Genomic DNA, 24199 nt, shown 5'->3' on the forward strand with positions numbered 1-24199 from the left:
CACAGGAATTACTTTCTCTGTGCCCTGTTGTGCCCTTTGTGCCCCAATTAACCACCTCGATTAGATCACCCCACTACTTTGTAAACTCAAGGCAACGCAAGGCAAATTGATGCAACCTGGCTGCATAATTTAACCCTTTAAGCCCCAGTGTCATTCAGCTGTATCTGCGCTGCACCCCCTCCCTGAGCTTCAGTCATTCTGATGGTAAAAGTTCTTCTAAGGCTGCCATTAAAATGAATGAACGCTCACAAGTACTTCCGTGTGAGGAAGCAATTAATCAGCCTGGCATCCGTGCCTCCGGAGCCTCCCTGGCTGACCCACACTGCCTCAGCAGAGCAGTTTAAACAGCTATTAGAGTCAAGTGCAAGCGGTGCACTTCTCAATGAGAGGACCAGAGATCACAACAGAACATCATCCTGTACACACACACACACACACACTCACTCACAAACCACAGCAAGGACTCCGGAATTATCCGGCTGTGAACTTTAAAGAAAAAGCGAGCAAGGGGACTTCATTTTTTTCATTGGTATTGGCAGGACATTTATCTTATCAGCGTACACTGACCTTCACGTGGAGTTCTGTACAAGGGGGACACAAAAAGAGAGAAGAAAATCATCGTAACGTTATGTGAGCTAATCTGGGAGGGTTCGGTGTCTGCGGTATTAAGGCGGAATTCCAAATGTGTGACTTGCATTTAACTTTCACCAGTGATAGTCTTGGGATCCCATTGACGGCTGGAAGAGAGGAGGGGCGTGTTCCCGGCTCTCCCTCCCTGCCTAGCCCAAGTTAAGGAGGACAGACAGAGGACACATGCACTAGCTGAAGGGGCTGGGAACTGTCGCTGAGCACCTGGCAAGGAGGGCAATAGCTCCTGTCTAAAACTCCACTTTACATGGCAAAGGAGAGAGACGCAGAGCAGGCACGGTGAAGAGGCTGCTGTGTGTTTACTGTGTACCCGGCAAAAGGTCGAGAGTGTTGCAAAGCTGGTGACAGCCTCCAACTGTGCGCCTGTGACCCTCATATCCGAAGAGGTTAATTGAGAGGAACAAGAGCTGAAAACTTCTGTTGCTGACCTCTTGGGTTGAAAGGTCAACCTTTTAGGTCAGGCTGGGACCTAAAAGTCGTTTTTTTCCTCCCCTTCTTGCAGCTGTTTTCTGCTTTTCTCCTCCTGTCAACCCCTTCACTCTGAGATTAGCACTGGGACAGTGTCAAGATTTTAAAGATTGCTTTTGTGACTTGTTGAAATAGCATTTGGAAAGACGAAGAAGTGACTGCGCGCCATACAATGTTGTGGATTAATCACGCTCACCGTTTACCTCCGAGTCCCAGTGGATGTGGCTTCACCTTCGGTCACTGGAGGCTCAGTGCATTTCTCCTTCAAGTCCTTTTGCTGTCTGTCCTTGGGGAAAGACTGACCAGCGCATGGACACCTTCGCAGGCCCGGCTCCGGCTCACCTTCTCAGGTAGACTTAAAATTATTTTATTCTATGGTTTTGCTCTCTCCATCTTTCTCACTCTGCTTTTCATCTATTTCTGTGCCTCTGTGTCTCGGTCTCTTTTTCATTTCTTGTGTTTCTTTCTCTCTGGTTCAGTCCGTCTTTTTTGCATTTTAATCTGTCGCTCTCTCCGTTTCCTTCACAAACTCTCATGAAATGTTTCTCAGTTTCTGCCGATTGCTCGCAGTATCACTATCTTTCTTTCCGAGTCTTTTACTTTCTGTCTATGTCTGTCTTTTTATGTTTTTTTTAATACTATCTCTGTTTGCCCTGCTTAATCCTATAAATGTAGTCTTTCTTGGATATAACGTACTTTCTATTGAATACATTCCTCCCTGTCCAGTATTTACTGAATATGAAAATGTCAGTTTCCAAGGGTTTTGAAAGTATATATTTACTATTACTTTAACACGTGCTTTGTGAAAAGTAAATGTATTGTAAATGAAAAATGCTATTTGAAACAGTCCCAATGTTCCCTGTCTGAGACACATCAATAAAGTAAATACATGGGATGTGTTACCTGGTTATAGCTGGATGATGATTCTTTGGCACTGTGTTAGTTTTGGGTGCATGTTGGTTTGTGTAAAAGTCAACTGACTATATAACAGAAACTCTAACTCTCATTAACCATTATCCACCCAACAATTCTATGAAAATTCCATTGTTGCCACAAGAAAAAAAGGACTTGCAGTTATACACTGCCTTTCATAATCTCAAATGCCCCAAAGCACTTGATAGCCAATTAAGTGCTTTTGAAGTGTAGTCAAGGTTGTAATGTAGGAAATGCCGCAGGCAATTCGCACACAGCAAGGCCCAACAAAAAGCAATTAGATAATGAGCAGATAATCTGTTTGAGGTGTTTGAAGAATAAATGTTGGCCAGGACACAGAGTACTCTCCAAATGCATACCAATACATGTTTGGGAACATTGCACTTTTTTTTATTCATTCATGGGATGTGGGCATCGCTGGCAAAGCCAGCATTTATTGACTATCCCTAACTGCCCTTGAGAAGTGGTGGTGGTAGCCACCGTCTTGAACTGCTGCAGTCCGATGCCAATGCACGCTGATCTTGCACCAGTCTTCTTCTTTGGCCTCCTTGTCTCGAGAGACAATGGGTAAGCACCTGGAGGTGGTCAGTGGTTTGTGAAGCAGCACCAGGAGTGGCTATAAAGGCCAATTCTAGAGTGACAGACTCTTGCACAGGCGCTGCAGATAAAATTGGTTGTCGGAGCTGTTACACAGTTGGCGCTCTCCTGCCAACAGCTAAGTCAGCTAATACGCACCAATATGTTTCTAAATTCATCACTGCAAATTATTCCCAGCACCACTGCTGCAACTACTAGTACTGTACCCTAGTGCTCTCCAAAACCCAAAATACCAAACTAATTTTGAAACATACTGCAGCTGGTGTCTTTTTTATATATAGTGCAAAAGGTTCAGATGCCGCTCTTGATGTTTGAGTAAAATCCAGTGACAATGCTAAAGGTTAAATTTGGTGACATTGAGCATCCAGTGAGGAGCTGCACTTAAAAGGGCAGCAAGTAAAAGAGAGGGCGACAACAACATAGTGCTAATATTGCTCTCAAGCGGAGCTCCCCTCTGGGAGCACTGAGGCTCCTCTTGAGTGGAGTCCTCTGTTGTGTAAAAGGCTAGATAGCTCTTGTTATTTCATCTCTGTTTATGCTGTTCTTGAAGTAACTACCAAGAGCATCTGAGATTACACAATTTTTTTTTGAGGGCGGTGAATTGGTGGTTTAGTGGTCCACTGTCCTTGGCAATCTAATGATGTAGGGGAAGAGAGGGGTCTCTTGATGGGTAATGCACCTCTATTGCTGAACATTCAGCAATAACCAATGAAGTCAATGGGAATCGGGGGGAAAACTCTCCACTGGTTGGAGTCATACCTATCACAAAGGAAGGTGGCTGTGGTTGTTGGAGATCAAACATCTCAGCCCCAGGACATCACTGCAGGAGTTCCTCAGGGTAGTGTCCCAGGCCCAATCATCTTCAGCTGCTTCATCAATGACCTTCCTTCCATCATGAGGTCAGAAGTGGGAATTGTTGCTGATGATTGCACAATGTTAAGCAACTCCTCAGACAATGAAACTGTTCATGTCCACATGCAGCAAGAGCTGGACAACATTTGGGCTTGGGCTGATAAGTGGCAAGTAACATGCATGCCACACAAGTGGCAGGCAATGTCCATCTCCAACAAGAGAGCATCTAACCATCTCCCCTTGATATCCAATGGTATTATCATCGCTGAATCCCCCACCAACATCCTGGGGATTACAATTGACCAGAAACTTAGCATAGCTACAAGAGCAGGTCAGAGGCTGGGATTTCTGCAGCTAGTAACTCGCCTCCTGACTTCCCAAAGCCTTTCCACTATCTACAAGGTACAAGTCAGGATTGTGATGGAATATTCTCCACTTGCCAGGATCAGTGCTACTCCAACAACACTCAAGAAGTGTGGTGCCATCCAGGACAAAGCAGCCTGCTTGATTGATACCCCATCCACCACCTTCAACATTCACTCCCTCCACCGCTGGCGCACAGTGGCAGCAGTGTGCACCATCTGCAAGATGTACTACAGCAACTCACCAAGCTTCCTTCGAAAGCACCTTCCTGCGACCCCTACCACCTAGAAGGACAAGGGCAGCAGGCGCATGAGAACACCACCACCTGCAAGTTCCCCTCCAAGCCACACACCATCCTGACTTGGAACTATATTGCTGTTCCTTCATTGTTGCTGGGTTACAAACTGCTCCCTAACAGCACTGTGGGTGTACCTACACCAGATGGACTGCAGCGGTTCAAGAAGGCAGCTCGCCACCACCTTCTCAAGGCTAATTAGGGATGGGCAAGAAATGCTGGCCTTGCCAGTGACTTTCACATGCCATGAAAGAATTTATAAAAAGAGATATCATCTGTTCCTGTTGGTAGTTTGATGGAGGTGCAGGCTCTACTTTTTTTAGATGCTCTGGCATAGGCTTACCTCACAGCTTACTGGTAATCAGAATCTAATGTTTCACGTTCTGATATGATATGCCCACTCACCCAAGGCCACTGTCCATCTCATTTTCCATCCATCATGATTACATCTTCATAAATTCTAGTGTTGACGTTTTCTAGTGCATTACTGCCTGCTGAGGGAATGTCTGACTGCTGTCTAAATTCAGATTTACCAATAATTTGAAAAGTAAGTAATACTATTCACAGACATTTTTTATTATTTATTCTGGGGATGTGGACGTCTCTGTCAGGGCTAGCACTTACTCTTACACTAATTGCTCCTGAGCTTGTGTCGGACCTCCTTGAAATGAAAAGGTTCTACTGCAGTGTTGTTTGGTAGGGACTTCCATGATCTTGACATTTAGTTTAAATTCTTAAACCTTTCAAAAAAGTTTGTTTGTAAACTGGAGTGTGGTCAGTGCAATTTCTTACACATTGGGTGAAATTTGGGGTAGTGTTTTTTTTCATTTTTTTGAACATTTGTTTAGTTATAAAAATTATTTGAGATGGGGGGTGGGGGGGGGGAGGTGGGGGTGGAATGGCTGTTTGGCTGACAATCAAGAATCATCTAATTCCCAATTGAAATGGGATGGCTGGGTGTCATGAATGGGAGTGAGATGGTGTGTGTGAGAGAGACGGTGAGAGTGACAAACACTCTGTACTAAAGCGAGCAACATTTAAACATATTGCACACATTGCAAGTAGGTTATGCCACAGTGAACTGTGCAATGTCATAAAAATCTTTGAATGTGAAGTGACCAAAATTAACTTGGAAGTTCATTGCAGTGGAGTTATCGCCTCAACTTCTCCTGTGAAGATTTTTGTGTGTGATCACTGGCTTATCTTAAATGATACTGAGTCAGACAAGTGTCTTTGTCTTTGTGTCTGGCAACATGGTAGACTTTGAGCAAATAATTCTGGAACATACTGCTCCGGCCTTTTCTAGGGCATTCACTTCCAATGCTGCAGTTATATTATTGATGCAGTAGGTTAACATACATCCCTTTCAACTCTAGGATCAGGGTCAAATTCAACTCAGAATCGTGGGATGAAAGAATTTTCTCTATGGTGGCTTTAAGGGTCCTAACTTGAATGAGCTTGGAGAGTCCAAAGCTGGTGGCTCGTAATATGGGCAAAGGGTGTAACCTACACCTAAATTGGCAATGTAAATTAGAGAGGCTACAAGTGATTGGTGTAGAAAGGCAGAAGTAATTCAAGTGCAGTTGGAGCTAAGTTACATTAAGAGAGGCAATGGAATCAGAAAAGCAGCTCCGAATGAGTTGGACAAGAAATGTAATTGGGCAGAACAATTACAGATGAAACTTAATATAATATGTTACGCTTAGGACTGCATTTTACATTCCTGTCGCCGAGATTGGCGGACATAAACGATATCGGTCTGCCCATGCGGATCGCACGTCGCGGATGGCCAGGGCAGACCGCCCCCTGATGCTGTGGAGGGGGCGGGTGGTCCGTCCCTGGCAATGGCGTCAGCAGCCTTTGTGCTGGCGCCATTTTTAAAGGGCTTCGAGCCCTAACATTCAGTTTAATTATTTAAAGAGACAGTGTTTTCAAAAAATAAAAAAATTGATCCTGACCCTCTTCCACCACCCCCCCCAATAACGTAAGGATTAATTACCTGCCCTCCCCCCACCCCCCCGCACAAAGTTCATAAACTTTAAGCTTTACCCCTTCCCACCATCCCCTAGACCAATGAAATGAGTCTGACGCTGCTCGCCCCCCACCTGCACTGAAAAACTTACCTGCTACCCCTCCCCACCAGTGTTCAACCTCTGATCTGTAAAATTCAGCCCATAAAAGAGAAAAATGAGTAATACACATACCCCATGAATGGCATTGAAGTAGCTAAGGGTGAAATTGAAAGAGTCCTGAAAGCCTTTGTAAATTCAATGCTAAACGTGTCCAACCAATGCGGAGCAGCAGTCAGCAAGATTTAAGGTGTTGAATGACATGGCCAAAGCAGTAGAGTGTAAGTCAATGGGAGGTATTGATCAAACTGTACAATGCTGTGGTCAAATCGCACCTTGAATGTGTCCAGTTGTGGTTTTGTGGTTGAAAAAGAGCAAGAGACATTCAGCTACTGGAGGTGGTTCAGAGGAGAGCCAGGAACGCTGATCCCTCTGTTTGGACCTAAAGACTATAGAAACGTGGATTCTGAAAGGAAGTATCTGACTATAAAGTTGTGTCTCATCGAAAGATAGTCAAGGGAACGGAAAAAGTAAATGTAGAACATTACCCTGTAAATTTGAGAATAGAAAAGGGGCACAGGCTCAAAGTACTACATGGTCAACGTGTGGAATTCCAAATGGTAGTGGAGACATTTTTTTAATTAAAAAAACTATTGGTTGCGGCAATGGTAGAATTTTACAATCATTCTGGATGGGTGATTGAAGATGGGCTGAATGGCCTTGCTGATCTATAATGATCTAGAGAGAGCTTTACCCTACATCTTACCCATTATATCTGCCCTGGAAGTGCTTGATGCTAGCACTGGATCTCAAAATGGAAGACGCACCATTTCATAACAGTGACAGTCCTCATCCAGATGAGCACCATAATAAAAACCATAACTTGGCACAACATGCATGTTATAGGAACGTAGGAAAGAAGTAGACACTTCAGCCCATTGAGCTTGTTCTGCCATTCAATTCAAATATGGCTGATCTTCAGGGTACTTTCCAAATGGTGAAAAAAAAACTAGAAACAGTAGAGGTCAAAAGAGACTTGGGAATCCAGGCACATAAATCATTTAAATGTCATGAATAGGTACAAAAGATAATCAAAAAGCTAATGGGATGCTGGGCTTTGTATTGAAATAGAAGGGGGTAGAAGTTCAGCTCTACAAAGCACCGGTGTGAGCTTTCTGGGCACCATATCTTAGGAAGGATATGTTGGCCTTGGGGAGGGAGCACAGCATAGAACATTACCTGGGCTCCAAGATTAAATTACAAGGAAATATTACATGAGGTAGGGTTGTATCCCCTGGAATTTAGAAGGTTCAGGATGATTTGATTGAAGTTAAGGGAAACGGGGTAGATAGAGAGAAACTATTTTTGCTGTTTGGGGAGTCTAGGACTAGGGACCATCCTCTAAAAATTAGAGCCAGACCTTTCAGGAGTGAAATTAGGAAACACTTCCAGTCACAAAGGGTGGTAGAAGTTTGGAACGCTCTTTTGCAAGCGGCAATTAATGTTAGATCATTGTTAATTTTAAATCTGAGATTGACAGACATTTGTTAACCAAAGTAATTAAGGGGTGTTGGGCTCAGGTAGGTATAGGGGGTTGGGTCACAGATCAGCCATGATCTCATTGAATGGTGGAACAGGCTCAAAGGGCTAAATGGCTTCCTCCTATTCCTATATGTGTGCACCGCAACTCCATTTACCTGCCTTTGCTCCATATCCCTCGATATCCTTGCCCAACAAAAAACTGTCACATTTTCTCTCTCTCTCTTGAAAATTTCAATTGACCCAATGTCCACAGCCCTACTAGGGAGAGAGTGTTTCAGATTTCCACTCTGTGTAAAAGTGCTTCCTGATTTCACTCCCAAATGACCTTGCTTTAAGTTTAAGATCTTGCCCCCTTGTTTTGGATTGTCCCACGAAAGGAAATAATTTCTCTATCTACCCTATAGATTCACTTTTAGAATTTAAACACATCGATTAGATAAACCCCTGCACCTTCTGAACCCAAAGGAATATAAACTTCAGTTACGCAACCGATTCTCATAATTTGACCCTTTGACCTTATTCTGCTATAATTCCGCTGAATCTGGGCCGGAGTTCCTTTAAGGGTGATGTATCTTTTCTGTGGTAGTGTGTCCAAAACTGAATGCAGTATTCCAGATGGGATCTAACCAAGCCTTTGTACAGCTGCAGTATTATTTCCTCACTTTTGTATTCCAACCACCTTGAGATTCTGTTAGCCTTTTGATTGCATTTTATACCTGTGCACTAGCTGAGTGACTTGTGTACATGGGTACCTGAATCTCTCCATTAAGACAATATGCCAATTTGTCTTTGGATCCAAAGTAGATGATCACACTGTTCCCCAAATTCAACTCTCTCTGCCACAATTTTGCCCACTCATTTAATCTATGTCCATTTAACCTACTGTTCGCATCTGCACAACTTACTGTGCTACCTAACTTATTGTCATGTACAGACTTGGATGAAGGATGAGAGAGTTGTATATCCAAGTCATTGCATGGTGAAAAGTTGAGGCCCCAGTACAGGACCCTGGGAGGGTCACCATTTGTCACACCCTGCCAATCAGAGAACCTTCTCTTTTACCCCTGCTCTTTGTCATTGCTAAGATTCAAAGATTTTGAAATGGCATCAAGCACCTGCACAGCTCCCTATATAGCAGAGGTGTCCAAAGATTTCCCTTAACAAATTGATTGCTGTGTTTGCTTAGAAACCAGAAGCCCATGGGGAATCCTAAACTTGGCCCTCAGCACATTGCTAAAACATGTCCAAGTCTTCTCCTTCTTCTTAGGATAAAGAAAGATCATCTGTCATGAAGACAAAGTGTTACTTCAAAGGCCTGTGGAATTGTTGGTTAATTTGCACTGAGCTTAAAACATGATGTTTTGTTTTATGCCTGCGTGAGACAGATTAACCTTAGCAGAGGTCGTATTACTCCTTGAGTATTTTTTTTAAAAAAGCTAAATATATCACTTTAACAGCAATGGCAGACATAGTCTGGGCTGAAGCAATCCTCAGTGATTAATTTTAAATTAATCTTGATTTTATGCCCAAGAAATACATGCTAAAAAAGTATAACCCTCCAGAAAAGAAAGATTGTTTGCTTATTTTGCACTTTATCATGTCTTTATAATCAATGTATTACCTTGGAGTGCAGCCTCTGTTGCATATGGAAATGTGGCAGTCAACTTGCACAAGCAGATCCCACAAACATAAACAAGTTGAATGATCAGTTGGTCTGTATGTTGATAGCATTGCTTCAGAGAGGAATGTTGGCTTGGGCACTGAGAAAATTACATACTCAATGGCCACCTGGATAAGACCTTGGTTTAATGTCATCTGAAAGATAGCACCACCCAACAATATGCAGCACTCTCCTGATGTGTCAGCCTAGATTATATACTTCAGTCCTTGGAAGGCGCTTGAACTTAGAACATACTAACTCTGAGGTTAGAGAGCTGAACCCATCTGACACAGAGAGCTAAGCAAACCCTTTAATTTGCTTTCAAACACTGAAAGCTTAGACATATTTTTGTTAAACACGTGCGCATGATGAAAATGATATGGGGTGTTCTGATTCTTTTGCCTCCCTTAAGGAATGTTTTGCCCAATCGTTCGGTGGACACAGCTCCCCTTTAAAGCTGTTTTTTTTTTAAAAATGGAAACTGTATCACAGGAAGCTTTCCAATAACAGGTTCCAGCAATGTTCAATATGTGGAATGCATAGTGGGATCTTTGGTGTTGCAAGCTCAGCGATTACTTGGAAAAAGAAACTTTTTCTTCCTATTTAAATGGCCTGTCTCTTTCTACTTCTAACCTGAAGCAGGGACCTCTTACCAATGGTGCACTATAGCTGGACATAATTTCACCCGCCCCCTTCCTCTCCGTGGAAAATATCTTCACTTCACATACTCGCCCCTTGACCTCCTCATCTCAGTTTACAGCCCCCTCCCTCAAATATCTTTTCTCAATTTACTGCCACCCCCACCTCTTCCTCAATGTCTCTCCTCCATTGCCCTCTTTCTTCCCTCCATTTGTTGTTCTCCTTTTCCTCCCTCAATTTTCTGATCCCGCTTTTCCTTACTCCTCATTATTTGCTGTCCCAGTCCTTCTCCCCCAATTTCTGCCCCGAAGGATACAGTTGAGACTAGGCTTGCTAGGTGGAAAGACTGCCAGTTGATGAAAGCAAATAAGGCAAAAAAAATTAGAAATTAATGTTCAACAATGAGTATGACACAGTCTTGGAGAGTATTATACCTTGATTCTTTTTTGAATACTCTCTGGCGAGTGGTATAAAATGCAGTGGAGAAGCAGGAAGCAGTCACCTGTAGTAAATATTCTGCAGTGCAGTGAACAAACATATAAGAGCCTTGTTAGTGACATGACAAGGTTTCCTTCACTGGTTATACCTCACAGGGTGGGTTAGTGGTAAAAACAACAACACCTTGCATTTTTATAGCCCTTTTTACAGTGCATGCCAATGCCCTTCATGGGAGCATTATTTTCAAAACTTTGACATTAAGCTAAAGAAGGAAATTTTAGGACAAGTGACCAAATGTTTGGTCAAAGAGGTAGGTTTTAAGCAGCATCTTAAAGGAGGAGAGAGAGGCACAGAGGTTTGGGAAGAAAATGCCAGAGCTTAGGGCCAAGTCAGCTGAAGGCACAGGCACCAATGGTGGGATGAAGGAAATGGAAGTACACGAGGCCAGAGTTGGAGGAATGCACACTGCTCAGAGTTGTTAGGCCTGGACAAAGTTAGAGATAGGGAGGGGAGAGGTTGTGGGAGGATTTGAACATCAGCATAAGAATTTTAAAATTGGTTCCCGGTCCACCAATGTGTCAATGTATGTCAGAGAGCACAGGAATAATGGTTTAAATACATTCACTCACTAAACAGTAGATTGCCACTCCCTGTTTTTTGGAAATATTGAGTTATGCTGACATACGGTCCTGTGGATAACCTTCGTGTTTAAGGTTCAAGTCCCATTCCTGGACTTAAGCACAACATTATAGGCTGATACTCCAGGGGAATGCTGCACTCTCAGAGGTGCGTCTTTTGGATGAGATGTGAAAGCCAGTCCCCGTCTACTCTCTCAGGTGGACATAAAAGATCCCATGACACTCTTTAAAAGAAGGGCGGGGGAGTTACCCCAGTAACTTATCTGAACTTATAAGTGTCCTCAATTGACATCTGCGCATTCACACTTTCCAACAGGGGTCACTAGATAGCAATCAGCAGAGGGTGTTCTGCTGAAAATGTTCCCCTCCCTTGCTCATGGGGAGCTGAGGCTCCTTGCAGTGTCCCCACTACCATCTCAACAGAAATATACTGGGGCAAACCAGGGATTGAACCTGGGCCCTTCTTGATCTGTAGAGCCACACTATGGAAAGCAGAAAAAACTTTCATTTATATAGCACCTTTCACGACCTCAGGGCATCTAGAAGTGCTTTACAGTCAATTGAATCCATTTTTAATCTATGATGTAATGTAGCGGTATCCGCTGTAGCTCAGTTGGTAGCATTCTTGCCTCTGACGGTTGGGTGTTCAACTGTTATTCCAGGACTTAAGCACAACAGTCTAGCCTGACATTCCAGGAGCGTGCTGCACTGTCAGAGGTGTGTCTTTTGGATGAGAAGTGAAACCCAGTCCCTGTCTACTCTCTCAGGTGGACATAAAAGATCCCATAGCACTATTTCAAAAGAGAGCGGGGGAGTTACACCAGTGTCTTGGCCAATGTTTATCCCTCAACTCTCATCACAAAAAGAAACAGATTATCTGATCGTTATCACATTGCTGTTTGTGGACATTTGCTGTGCAGAAATGGCAACTGCATTTCCTACATTACAACAATGACAGTACTTCATTGGCTGCAGAGTGCTTTGGGACGTCTGGTGGTCATGAAGGGTGCTATATAAATGTGGTTCTTTCCTTCGGATGAGCCATTGTCCTGGAGATTGATTCAAGGTAACTCTTGGAATCGTAATCATTTATAGATTCTTTTTCAGATCCATGGTCAGAGCAATAAAGATTCTTCTGTAGTTTTTAAGGGAGGTTTCAGTTTGATGTGTAGCCTTGTGCACTGCTGCTTTTCTCAGATGAGGCTTGGTGAGACAGTCAGGAATAGACGGAGATACTGCAGCCTGGCCCCTTCTAACAGAGAAGCATGACTTAAGGGTGATAGTTGTAATGTCAAAACTTTAAAAGGGCATTGCCTAAACAGAAGTGCATTTGGCAAACAACCCCCCCCCCCCCCCCCCCACTTTGTAGAGAAGGAAGCAGAGCCCCAGTGTTCTGGCCAACATTTATCCCTCAACAAACATCACCTTTTTTTAAAAAAAAAAGAATGATCTGGTCTTTATCACATTGCTGTTTGTGGGAACTTGCTGTGAAAATTGCCTGTTGCATTTCCTACATTACCACAATGACTACACTTCAAAAATTACTTGATAGGCTAACTGGGACATCCTTAGGCCATGAAAGGTACTGTTTAAGTGCAAGTTCATTCTTTTTTTCAGGCAATGAAATTAGTAACTTTTTCCAAAAATCTAACGCTGTTTAGACTATCATGTTCGTCAGTAATGAATTAGTGGGGCCATTAGACAGAAATGTGACGAAGGTTAAAACACTGGGAGTGGAATGTTGAATGGGTGTTACTGATGTCGTTTAAAGGGGTTGTCTCACTAGGCCAGATAACTGTATATAAACAGCCAAAACCACTCAACAGCCCATTTGCTTTTCAGAATAAAACAAGTTTTCATACTCTGTGTCACTAAGATTGGATCTGTCTTCTGTGTTTGTTTTTCATTCTTTGTACAAGTCTTTTATTGTTTGGGTCACAGACCATTAGGCTGAATGTATCAGCAGGCACTTGGCCGATGGGACAAGTTTCTGTAAATAATTGAGCAGTGGTTTCATTACCTGCTGTTGGCAGACTGAAGACGTTTCTTAATATGACTAAAAGTCACAAAGAAAAATGATTTACGGGCCACCCAACACAAAATTCCGCTTTCACGTTGCCCTGCCTGCAAAGCAATCTGCATCACACAGCCCCCACCATAGCAATATGCAGAAGGGCACCTCAGACGTTTGAAGCTTGCTTCTGATTTGTCAAGTGAAAGTTTATGCAAAAAAAGGGGCCAAAATATAAAACTTTCCACCTCAACCAGTATTGTGGGTGGGTGCATCTGTTGTTTGTGTGTGGCATTTTTAGATGAGTCTTTACTTGAGACTTTTGGCATTGATGTGCCACCTTGGCTCAATCTTTCTTCTGAGTTAGAATGATGTGGGTTCATGACTTACACAGAACATACAGCACTGAAACAGGACATTCAGCCCAACTAGTCCATGCTGGTGCTTATGGTCCACACAAGCCTCTTTGATAAAGGGCCTATCACTTCTTCAGGGTGTTGAAAAGCCCTTCAGAGCCAATTAATTATTTTTAATTGTAGCCGCAGTTATTATGCAATGTAAATGCAGCAGGAACTTTGCACACAAAGTCCCACAAACATTAAATAAATGTACCAGTTAATCTGTTTTGGTGATCTAGGTTGAGGGATGAACATTGGCCAGATCACAAGGTGACATGCCCTGCTCCCTTGACATAGTGTCACAGATTCTTCTGTGTCCAGCTAAACAGGCTGACAACTTAATATCTGATCTGAAAGACATAACCTCTGAAAGTGCAGTGCTCCCTTAGTACTATACTGAAGCTTCAGCCTAGGCTATATGTTTAAGTCCCTGGAGTGAGGCTGGAACCTGCAGCCTTTTGACTGAGACGAGCGTGCTACCACTGGGTCAAGCTGATATTTGAGCCTCCAATTGGCAGTTAAGATGTATTCTAAAACATCCATTATCTGCTTCCACGGGCTGTATGGTGCCATATCACACCATGCACTTGGCCAGTGGGAGATTGATATTTTTCCATGAAAGCTATCCCTTTAAGTGAGTTGGGTTGGAATGCCCGTTGAATTCAGAAACTCTTGTGTTGAATGTCCCAATTCTTTTTGTAAATTTACATAGTCCATGATGTCAGCTGGACATGTGCAGTGGGTCAATAGCTCAGTCCCATTACAATAATTGGCAATTTAAGTTGTTTATATCAATTAAAGAGTGGATGGTGGGTCAATGTCATGTCTTTAATCAAATGTTGGAGCCAAATTGTGACTCATACTAGGACAGCATTTCAATGCAGTAATTACTGAAGTCATGTCAAATGTTGTGCAAGATGGAACGAGTGCTGAGCATGTGCTGATGAGTTGCGATGAACTAAGAGTTGGGAGGTGGCACCCAAGCAATTTGGAGCATTGACTCTGTTCAACTTGTATTTAGATGTTAACCAATGCAGGCCCTCATACATTATGCCAGTTTGTGACGGAGGGCTGTATTAATCTGAGGTCACTGGATGGTGAAAACAAATGTTGAACAGTGAGTATTTATTCTGTCTCGCTGTTGTGAATGAACTCATTCATTCAATCAGCAGAGAAGCGTGTAAGGGTAACTCAATACAACTTTTTATGCAATTCATTACATGTACATGACATTTATTTACAACGACATACTTTTTTTTGTCTCAGTCACTTTAATTTCTTCTTCTTCACTCAGGGTATGGTGCCCATACTAGGAAATGGGGCCTTTCCCTTTTTTTTGTTTAAAAACCCATAAGTGGATTTTCCGAATGCTGAGAAATTGCAGGTGGAGGCCATGTGATTTTTCCCTCTGCACGTTCATTTTTCCAGAAGAAGTCAGCATGATGTCTCGGGTAATGGAAATACTGCCTCTGAAATTGAGGTAAAGGTTTTACTTGCCATCCTAAGCTCCTTATGGGTGCGATTGCAACACTGATTAGTACTGAGTTGTGGGCCTTTATTTGTAACTGGAGTCTGTCTTGCTGATGTTCTTCCAGGTAGCAGAGAGCACATACTTTAGTTTGAGTAGATAACCTGCACTATCTAGTGTTACGACCAGGTGAGAAGGGATCTAGGGGGTTCCCTCTCAGCCTTTGCTTGGTTTAACCATTACAGGTTTAATTTTTAAACATTGTGTTTTTAGCTCCCCCTTAGTGACTCCTTGTTCACCGTGCCAATTGTAAGGCAAAGAAATCAAACAGGTTCCCTTGGACTTAAACAAGAAAGGTAGAAGTTTATCAATCTTAAACTCTAATCCGGTTAGTGACTACGAATATGCGACGCGACCACACTAGCATGCATACACGATAAATACACACGCAGATAGAGACCGAAAATGTAGAAGGAATAAAGAGGAAAAGTTTGAGGCAATATCTGGTAGTTACAGTCCTTTAAATTCAATGTGGAGTCTTTGGTTGCTGATAAGTCTTGCAATTTGCTGGGACCCAGTTCACACTTTAACTTGCTCTGATGTAGGAGTCTTTTCTCTCTTGAGGTTTACGTGTCTTCCGTGGGCTTGGGAGAAAGCGAGAGAGAGAGAGAGAGAGACAGCCAGGGCAGAGACTTGCTTGCTTCAGTTGCACACTGCCTTCTGATTCAAACTGTCCTGTGGCTAGATCAAAAACATGGACTAGCCGGTTAGTCATGTGACCAGCTGGTTTAACCAGTCCTGCTCTATGGATTGTATCATCTTAGCAGGGCTTGGAATGCGCTTCTTTACTCCTTCAATATCTGGTGATCAAAATCCATTTGGGTTAATTGGAGCAGGGAATAGCCCTTTGTCTCCACAAGCAATGTCTCTTAATAGAGTCATAGAGTTATACAGCACAGAACCAGCCCTTCGGCCCATTGTGTCTGTGTTGGCCATCAAGCACCTATCTATTCTAATCCCATTTTCCAGCACGTGGCCCGTAGCCTTGTATGCTATGGTGTTTCAAGTGCTCATCTAAATACTTCTTAAATGTTGTGAGGGTTCCTGCCTCTACCACATGTTCAGGCAGTGTGCTCCAGATTCCAACCACTCTCTGGGTGAAAAATGTTTTCCTCAAATCCCCTCTAAAACTCCTGCCCCTTACCTTAAATCTATGTCCCCTAGTTATTGACACTTCCGCTAAGGGAAAAAGTTTCTTCCTATCTATGTCCTTCATAATTTTGTATACCTCAATCAGGTCCCCCCTCAGCCTTCTTTGCTCTGAGGAAAACAACCCTAGCCTAACCAGTCTCTCTTCAGAGCTGAAATGCTCCAGCTCAGGCAACATCCTGGTGAATCTCCTCTGCACCCTCTCCAGTGCAATCACATCCTTCCTATAGTGTGGTGACCAAAACTGTACACAGTACTCCAGCTGTGGCTTAACTAGCATTTTATACAGCTCCATCTTAACCTCCCTGCTCGTATATTCTGTGCCTTGGCTAATAACGGTAAGTATTCCATATGCTTTCCTAACCACCTTATCTACCTGTGCTGCTGCCTTCAATGATCGATGGACAAGTACACCAAGGTCCCTCTAGCCCTCTGTACTTCCTAGGGTCCTACCATCCACTGTATATTCCCTTACCTTGTTAGTCCTCCCAAAATGTATCACTTCACACTTCTCAGGATTAAATTCCATTTGCCACTGTTCTGCCCATCTTACCAGCCCAACTATATCGTCCTGTAATCTAAGGCTTTCCTCCTCACTATTTACGGCACCACCGATTTTCTTGTCATCTGCAAACTTACTGATCATACCTCCTATATTCACGTCTAGATCATTAATGTACACTACAAACAGCAAGGGTCCCAGCACCGATCCCTGCGGTACACCACTGGTCACAGACTTCAAATTGTAAAAACAACCCTCAACCATCACCCTCTGCCTCCTGCCACTAAGCCAATTTTGGATCCAATTTGCCAAATTGCCCTGAATCCCATAGGCTTTTACCTTCTTGATCAATCTCCCATGTGGGACCTTATCTCGTGATCTTCAAACGAGTTATTTCTGTACTCCAGCAACAGTTTAAAATCAATGTTCAAATGACAAAATTAATATGCATTGTTCTTGGCAGGTGGGGGTCTGCATGATACTAGCCTCTGAAATTCAAAGACCTATTGTGATTTTGTTGTAAAATGTGAGCTCTCACACTGCATCTGGGATCAGCAATATACTGTAGGGTTAAAGCAACCTTTTTTTACTGGTCTCCTGAGATTATCCAACACAAATCCAGTGCATGTAAAGATATGTAGCAGTTACTTCTGAGGTTCTAACAAGTTAATTGTTGACTCTGTTTCTGAGGGGAAAGCATCAAAATAGTATGGTATAGGCTCTCTTATTGAATGTCTGTCTGCTCCACAGCACCTTAACTTAAACATTCACTGCCTCCACCACCATCATGTCTGCAGCCTATTTACAGGATGCACTGCAGCAACTCGCCATGTCTTTTTTGGTAGCATGGCCCAAACTTGTGACCACCACCTAGAAGAACAAGGGCAGCAGGAGTGTGGGAACCATCACATTCAAGTTCCCCTCCAAGTCACACGCCATCACGATTTGGATATCTATCACTATTCCTTCATTGTCTCCGAGCCAAAATCCTGGAACTTCCTACCTAACAGCACTGTGGGAGTACCTACATGACACAGACTGCAGCAGTTCATTATTCCCTTCTCGGGGCAACTAGGGATAGGCATAAATGTTGGCCTTGCCAGTGATGCCCACATCCTGAAAATTAATAAAATCAAAAACCAACACCAGGCAGAAGGAGAGATTTTCTTTTCCATAGCCTGTGATTAGTATCCTCTTTCAGGAAGCTCTTTCTACTCTTTAACCAGTTTAGGATTTTGCAAACAAGGCCTTCATGTTTCAGGTGTCACACTTCAAGTATCAACATATTGAAAAGGAGAAAAGAAGCCAATCATTACTTGCTTTTCTTTTTTCTGATTCACAGGCAGTAGCCAGAGATTTGTAGGCAGCTGCCGATCTACAGAAGTTTCCCTTAGCAATAAGGCTCTGTTGACGTCAGGATGTGCCCATCAAGATAACTTGCCACAGGGATACCTAAGCAGTGGTCTCAAAGGGACAAGTCAGGTTAAACACAGCTCTTAGTAGCCAAACATGACGATGGTGCTCTTGATGCACTGAGCAATGCCACAGGGGTATCTGCTTGATGATGGGACTGAAGGTGTATTAGAATAGGTATGAACAGAAATTACCAAATGCTCCACCAGACACAACACTTCCTGTAATCATGGAGATGAATGTTGTTACCTGCACAGAGCATTTGGCCAGGTAAGAAAGGAATAGACATTATGATGGATAGAGATTCTAGATCAGGAAGGAATTTTCAAAAACTTTTCGCCTGAAAGTTAAATGAGCTGAGTCCTTGAAAGGCTAAATGGCACATGGTCTCTGGAAGAGTAGATTTGATGGATTGAATGTCCTTTTCTTGTGCCATGTGCTTTTACATTATACTGTAATAAAGGAGCTAATAAGTCTTTTTGTAAGAGATCACACACTAAATTTGGGAGGCAGTTAAAGTTTGAGATATGTCACTAATCTGTAACATCAAGTTGCATTTATGTGGCTCCTTTTTGATTTAGCGAAATGGCCCACATTGCTTTGGACTTGAGTACTGAGGGGGAGCACAAGCGGAAGCAGGCATTCAGGAAGGAGGATGCAATAGGGGCTTAAGGTGCCTGTGTGAGCTCTTAAACCCAGATACACTTTCATGGGGGAAGTGCCCATTGTCGATTGGGTGCTTAGTTCAAATGGATAAATCGGAACGAGAATCGCCCCAGTCTGTTTTCAGTGAGTTCAGCCTCAGTTTACATTTGATACCTCACGTCTGTACACTTTCAATAACCTCACTTCATTCCACAAACCCAGCCTGGCCTGCTTTCAATGACCTTGAACCAATCTGCTTTTGATCTCCCAGCTGCTAGTTACCTCCTTGCACTGACAGAAACCCTGAAAAATAATACTTACTGTGGATCTCAACCAAGGTTAAGCAAATTCTCAGCCAAGTTACATTGCTTTTTGCAGGGAGACATGAAGTGAAGAAGCAGCAACTAATACAAAAACAGCCATTTAAAAAATAAATGAGAAACCCAATTTAAGGGGAGTTTTAACAGAGGTGCTCAATATTGAGGGATTCTGAAAGTAAATAAGGAGAAACTGTTCCCACTGGCATGAGAGGGGTAGTAACCAAAAGACATAGATTTAAGATAATTGACAAAAGAACCAGAGGGGAGAAGAGGAGTTTTCTTTTTTATGCAATCAGTTATGATGATCTGGAATGTACTACCTGAAAGATGGTGGAAGAAGATTCAATACTAACTTTCAAAAGGAAACTGGAAAAATAGATATAGGGGAAAAAATTTCAGGGTACAGGGAAAGCATATGGGAGTGGGACCAATTGAATAGCTCCTGCAAAGACTAGGCACGATGGACCAAATGGTCGTTTTCTGGGCTGTAAGATTCCATGCGACTGCTGTGCAGAACACGATCAGACTTGAGCAGGGTAAAAGAGACAAGCTAAATCAGGTGTTAGCAATTAAGTGCTGCTTAGCTTGGGTTATAAAAGCTTGAAGATTAAAAGCAGGAGGAAAGTCCGAGGGAGGTGAGGAGTTCCACAATTTTGAGGTCCTAGGAAATAATGAGTTAGTGTTTCGGTATTTTGCGTTAATGCCGCTGGATTTCTGAAGTGTGGGCCTTGCTCAGGCAGCTTAAGCCAAGTGTAAAACTGCCAGAACTTGCTGAGACTGGTGCCCAGAAAACACGCCAAAAACATAAAACTTACATTTGGCGCACGCTTCAGGAATATGATGACTCTCAGACAGGTGAAAATACCTAGTAGGTGCCATAAAATTAGCGTGTCCTAAAAACATCGCTGTGCTGTTATGTTTTCTTCACTTACTAAATTTTAAACCATTATAACTTAGCATAATACACAACATATTGAAACCATATGACTATAAATTCCAAGCAAAATTATACAGATTTGTATGGATTGGAATTCCAGAGATGACAAGCACATTTTTGAAATACTGAGATTTTAGATAGGGAGATAGACATCTTGTTGCAATGAACTATGAAAAATTGCTCATAAAATAAAAAATGTGTCTGTAATTGTCCAGTAAGTGTTCTGGAACATATTTTTTAAATAGATTTTAAAGACATTGAAAATGGACAATGTGGAATTTGAATGTATTTTCCAACAGGATGGGCTCATACGTGAGGGGCCTCATCTTCCACTGTGGAAAAGAACAATAGTATTGGGGCAGAAGTAACAAATCAATTTCCTTCTAAATGCTCTCGTGATTTGTGCCTAGTTCGATTACATTTCTTCCTGCAGTTTGTTAGTGAGCTGTCCCTCAATGCACTCTTCAGTGCACTCTGCCTAATTCCCTTTCACTCCTTGTGGAGAAGCAGCTGGTTGCTTGCTGCTTTCCCCTGCTAGCCCAATTAAGTCTTAGAAACTCATCAAGTAGGCAATAGCAGGTTCAAGCCCTCATCCTGGCACTCTACGACAAAGTGCTCACATAAACTGTAGCATAGGCTGTTCTCAATCCCAGTGTAAATCAAATGTCAATCTAATCCAATTACTTAGTGCTTCCCATTCATTCCCATTACACAGAATTCCACTGGACCTAACCACCTTCTATTCAACAATTACTTGCTTTATATAGCTCCTTTTTAATATAATAAAATGTCCCAAGGCGCTTCACAGGTGCGATATTTAACACTGAGTCTCATTTGGAGATAATAAGACAGATGACCAAAGGCTCAGTCAAAGAGCTAAGTTTTAAGGAGTGAATTAAAAGGAGGAAAAAGAGGTGGAGAGGTTTCGGGAGGGAATTCCAGAGCTTAAGGCCTAGACAGCTGAAGACAACCACCAAGGGTAGCCTGATTAAAACAGGGGATGTACAAGAGGCCAAAATTGGAGGGGTGCAAAGATGTCGAAGGCTTCCAGGGTTGGAAGAGGCTACAGAGATAGGGAAGGCCAAAGCCATAGAGGGATTTGAAAAATGAGCATTTTAAAATGAGAAAAGGCAATATTTCAATTCAGTTTGATTGTATAGAATTCCAATGGATCAATAATCATTTGACCTTGCAGAATTCCAGTAAACCAACCTCTTTGCAATTATTCCTGCTGCACAGAATTTAAATGGATCAATGACCCTTACTTTCACTCCCGAAACATGAAATTCCAATGAGCCAAACCCCTTCCCATTCATTGTCATGGTACAAATGGCTGCTGAACACTGGGAAACACGATGTTGATCGAAACATAACTGTTCTCAGCTGTTCATAGCACAAAGTAAGCCAAACAACCTCAAAACCACACTCAGCAACAGCAGACAACAGTTAATCAGCTCTGTGTAAAATACTTTATCTTATGAGTGTTTTCTGTTTATGTTTTTATTCACATTGAACAACTGAGTGAATGATCACAGACTATGGTACTGAAGTCTTTCCAAGTGGCTCCTTTCATCTGAAGTTTATAGAGACCCAGGTCCAAAGGACTGCCTCTTGAGTGAGGACACTCCCTTTCCACCTCTGGGACCTGGCTTGAATTCATCTTGGACTCATTAGATGCAGTTTCATTCTCTCTGATGTCTAAAGATCCTAAATAAATTGAGTCTGAGACCGTTTAATCCAGTGGGCAAGAGTCCACAACACATAGCTGCCTATAAGTCAGCACAAGTTCGCATCCATTTGAGCATCTTTCAGAGAGGCCCCAGAGATGGATCGTGTGAGAAATGGAAATTTCAGACTGCTGCAGTGGGAGGTAGTATTCAGATGATGGGGCAAGATGGAGGAAGGGTCAGGCTGCAGTACTTCTTACTAGCACGCAATATTCGATGAGTGGGTGCTTACTCCTGACACCAGATGCTAAAAGTCCACTTTTTAAAAAAATTACCAAGTTGCTAATGTCCCTCCCTGACTTAAAAGGAGCATACCCATAGTAGGAAGGAAAAGTAATTGTAATCTGAAGTATCAAAGAGAAATTCAGTGAGGTTGGGATCCTGCAAAAGAGCCTCATGAGTCAGGCGCTTGAGTTGAGGAATTGGGGGACATATCTGCAGCTTGCTCTCCAGTTTCACACGTCTCCACTCTGGAATGATGATGTCTAATATTTGTTATTAATCTATTGAGGCTTTATTAGGACTTAAGCTGTATTTGGTCCCCAGTTGCTGGTTCTATCTCTGAGAGAGCAGACTTACAGCCACATCTGGGGGTATTTAGCAGGTTGTGCCCAAAATTCACCCACTTGTCTCTTCATAGAGTGGGTATCTCCTTCAGTGCCTGTCTCATGGAAATTTTATATGATTTTAAAAACAAATGCACCATCTCTTGACATGTCGCAAGTGATGGCGGCTACCCATTTTTCTGCAGGGTTGGTCGGGAAGGTGTTCTGTTCTTGTGATTGCAGAAAAAAAAGATGCTCTTGTTTTTCCGAGTCTGAAGGTTATGAGTTCAAGTCCAACTCCAAGACTTGAGTGCAACAATTTAGACTGATGCTCCAGTGCAATACTGAGGGAGTGCTGTACTGTCAGAGGTGCCATCTTTTGGATGAGACATTAAACCAAAGCCCCGTCTACTTTCTCAGGTGGATGTAAAAGATCCCATGGCACAATTTCCAAGTAGAGCAAGTGCCCTGGGCAATAATTCCTAAATCAATATCCCCAAAACAGATTATCTGGTCATTATCTCATGACTGTGTGGGAGCTTGCTGTGCGTAAATTAACTGCTGCATTTCCTATATTGCAACAGTGACTACACTTGGAAAGTACTTCATTAGCTGTAAAGTGTTTAGGGACATCTGGCACTCTATAAATGCATATGTCTTTTTTTTAAAGCTTATCTGGGTTGCCATCAAGTTTTGAAATTTGCAAAGTTTAAATCAGGTTTCCAGCTCTGCCCGTGTCGGGTAAATAGTGATAAGTATCAGCTCAAGATCGCCAGTAAATCTCAGCACCAATAACGGCAAAAGAATCATGCAGACCCCACCTTGTGCCTCAAACATGCGACTCCGGTTGTCAACACCAGAATGTTTATTGCTCTCTGAGGGTCATGCTGAAATGCTGGTCGTGTTATAACTCTACAGCTGCTGCCTCCATTTCTGCTTGTATAGGCTCCATGGAATTAGATTGTCCCACTCAGTGTTACATTCCCCAGCCTTGGCATTGTGCCCCTGATCTACTCAGCCCCAGTTAGATAGGACTGGATATGCACCACAACAGGTGGAATCAGGGAAATGTTTCTTGGGGTTTGTGCAGTATGAAGTGTACGTGCAGTGTTAATATGCTGTCTTACTGCTTTGCCTCATTTTCTTCCAGTTTTTCTTACGTTAAGTTGAGTCTCTGAGCCCCCTCACACACTCTGTCTCTCCATCAGACTCTTTCTTTCTGCCTGTTTTCTCTGTTTAAATCTTTCCATCATTTTGTCTCTCTGCCCTGTATATGTGCAGGCAACACGCTTGTCCTCTGCTGTGTTTCTATTGTTGTAGTTCTATCCTTCGTTAGGTTTTTCAGTCACCTCATCAGCCTCTCCCTAACTCCATCTTGCTGTGCACATCTGTCTTTCAATTTTATAATATTTTTCCTGCATGTTGCTCTGATTTGCAATGTTTTTTTCTTTTCTTCTTTCCTGAAGCCTAGTTTATTTTAAATGGGTTAACACGTTCACTGGAATAGCAAACAAAGAAATGTTACATGGAGATATGAAGGACTGAAGTTTTACTTGCCTGACCCATGAGGAGCGGGTTAGTCAGGAAGTCGCAGGGAACCGAGAATTTGGATTCCCCCACACACACTGGTGTCCGACGTCATTGATCAGTTCCTCCCTGGAGGCCAGGCTGATTGACAGGCTTGGCCTCCAGATGGGCAGGGAGTTGTTGGTGAAGGCCGCAGGAGCAGTTAAGTGCTCATTGGGATGGGGGGGGGGGGGGGGGGGGTGGTGGGGTAAAGGGGGGGAGTCGATCGGGGCTGCAAGTCCTGGGGTGGGGGGAGGTTAGGGTCTTGTGGGGGGAGCCAGAGGCCTGATGGGAGGTGGTCGGAGGCCTTGTCGTG

The 24199-nt window shown here is 42.9% G+C and overlaps 1 protein-coding gene across 1 annotated transcript in view; it reads left to right on the forward strand.

Moving 5' to 3' along the window:
- The first annotated feature begins 437 nt into the window (after positions 1-437).
- Positions 438-24199, forward strand: part of sema3h (sema domain, immunoglobulin domain (Ig), short basic domain, secreted, (semaphorin) 3H) — a 174887-nt gene continuing 151125 nt past the window's right edge. The window contains exon 1 of the mRNA XM_068051455.1: positions 438-1466. Within this exon, the coding sequence (XP_067907556.1) occupies positions 1289-1466 (178 nt within the window). The 5' untranslated portion in view covers positions 438-1288. The remainder of the gene's footprint in view (positions 1467-24199) is intronic.

Source organism: Heterodontus francisci, chromosome 19, assembly GCF_036365525.1.
Source record: "Heterodontus francisci isolate sHetFra1 chromosome 19, sHetFra1.hap1, whole genome shotgun sequence".
In the NCBI taxonomy this organism is placed as follows: Eukaryota; Metazoa; Chordata; class Chondrichthyes; order Heterodontiformes; family Heterodontidae; genus Heterodontus; species Heterodontus francisci.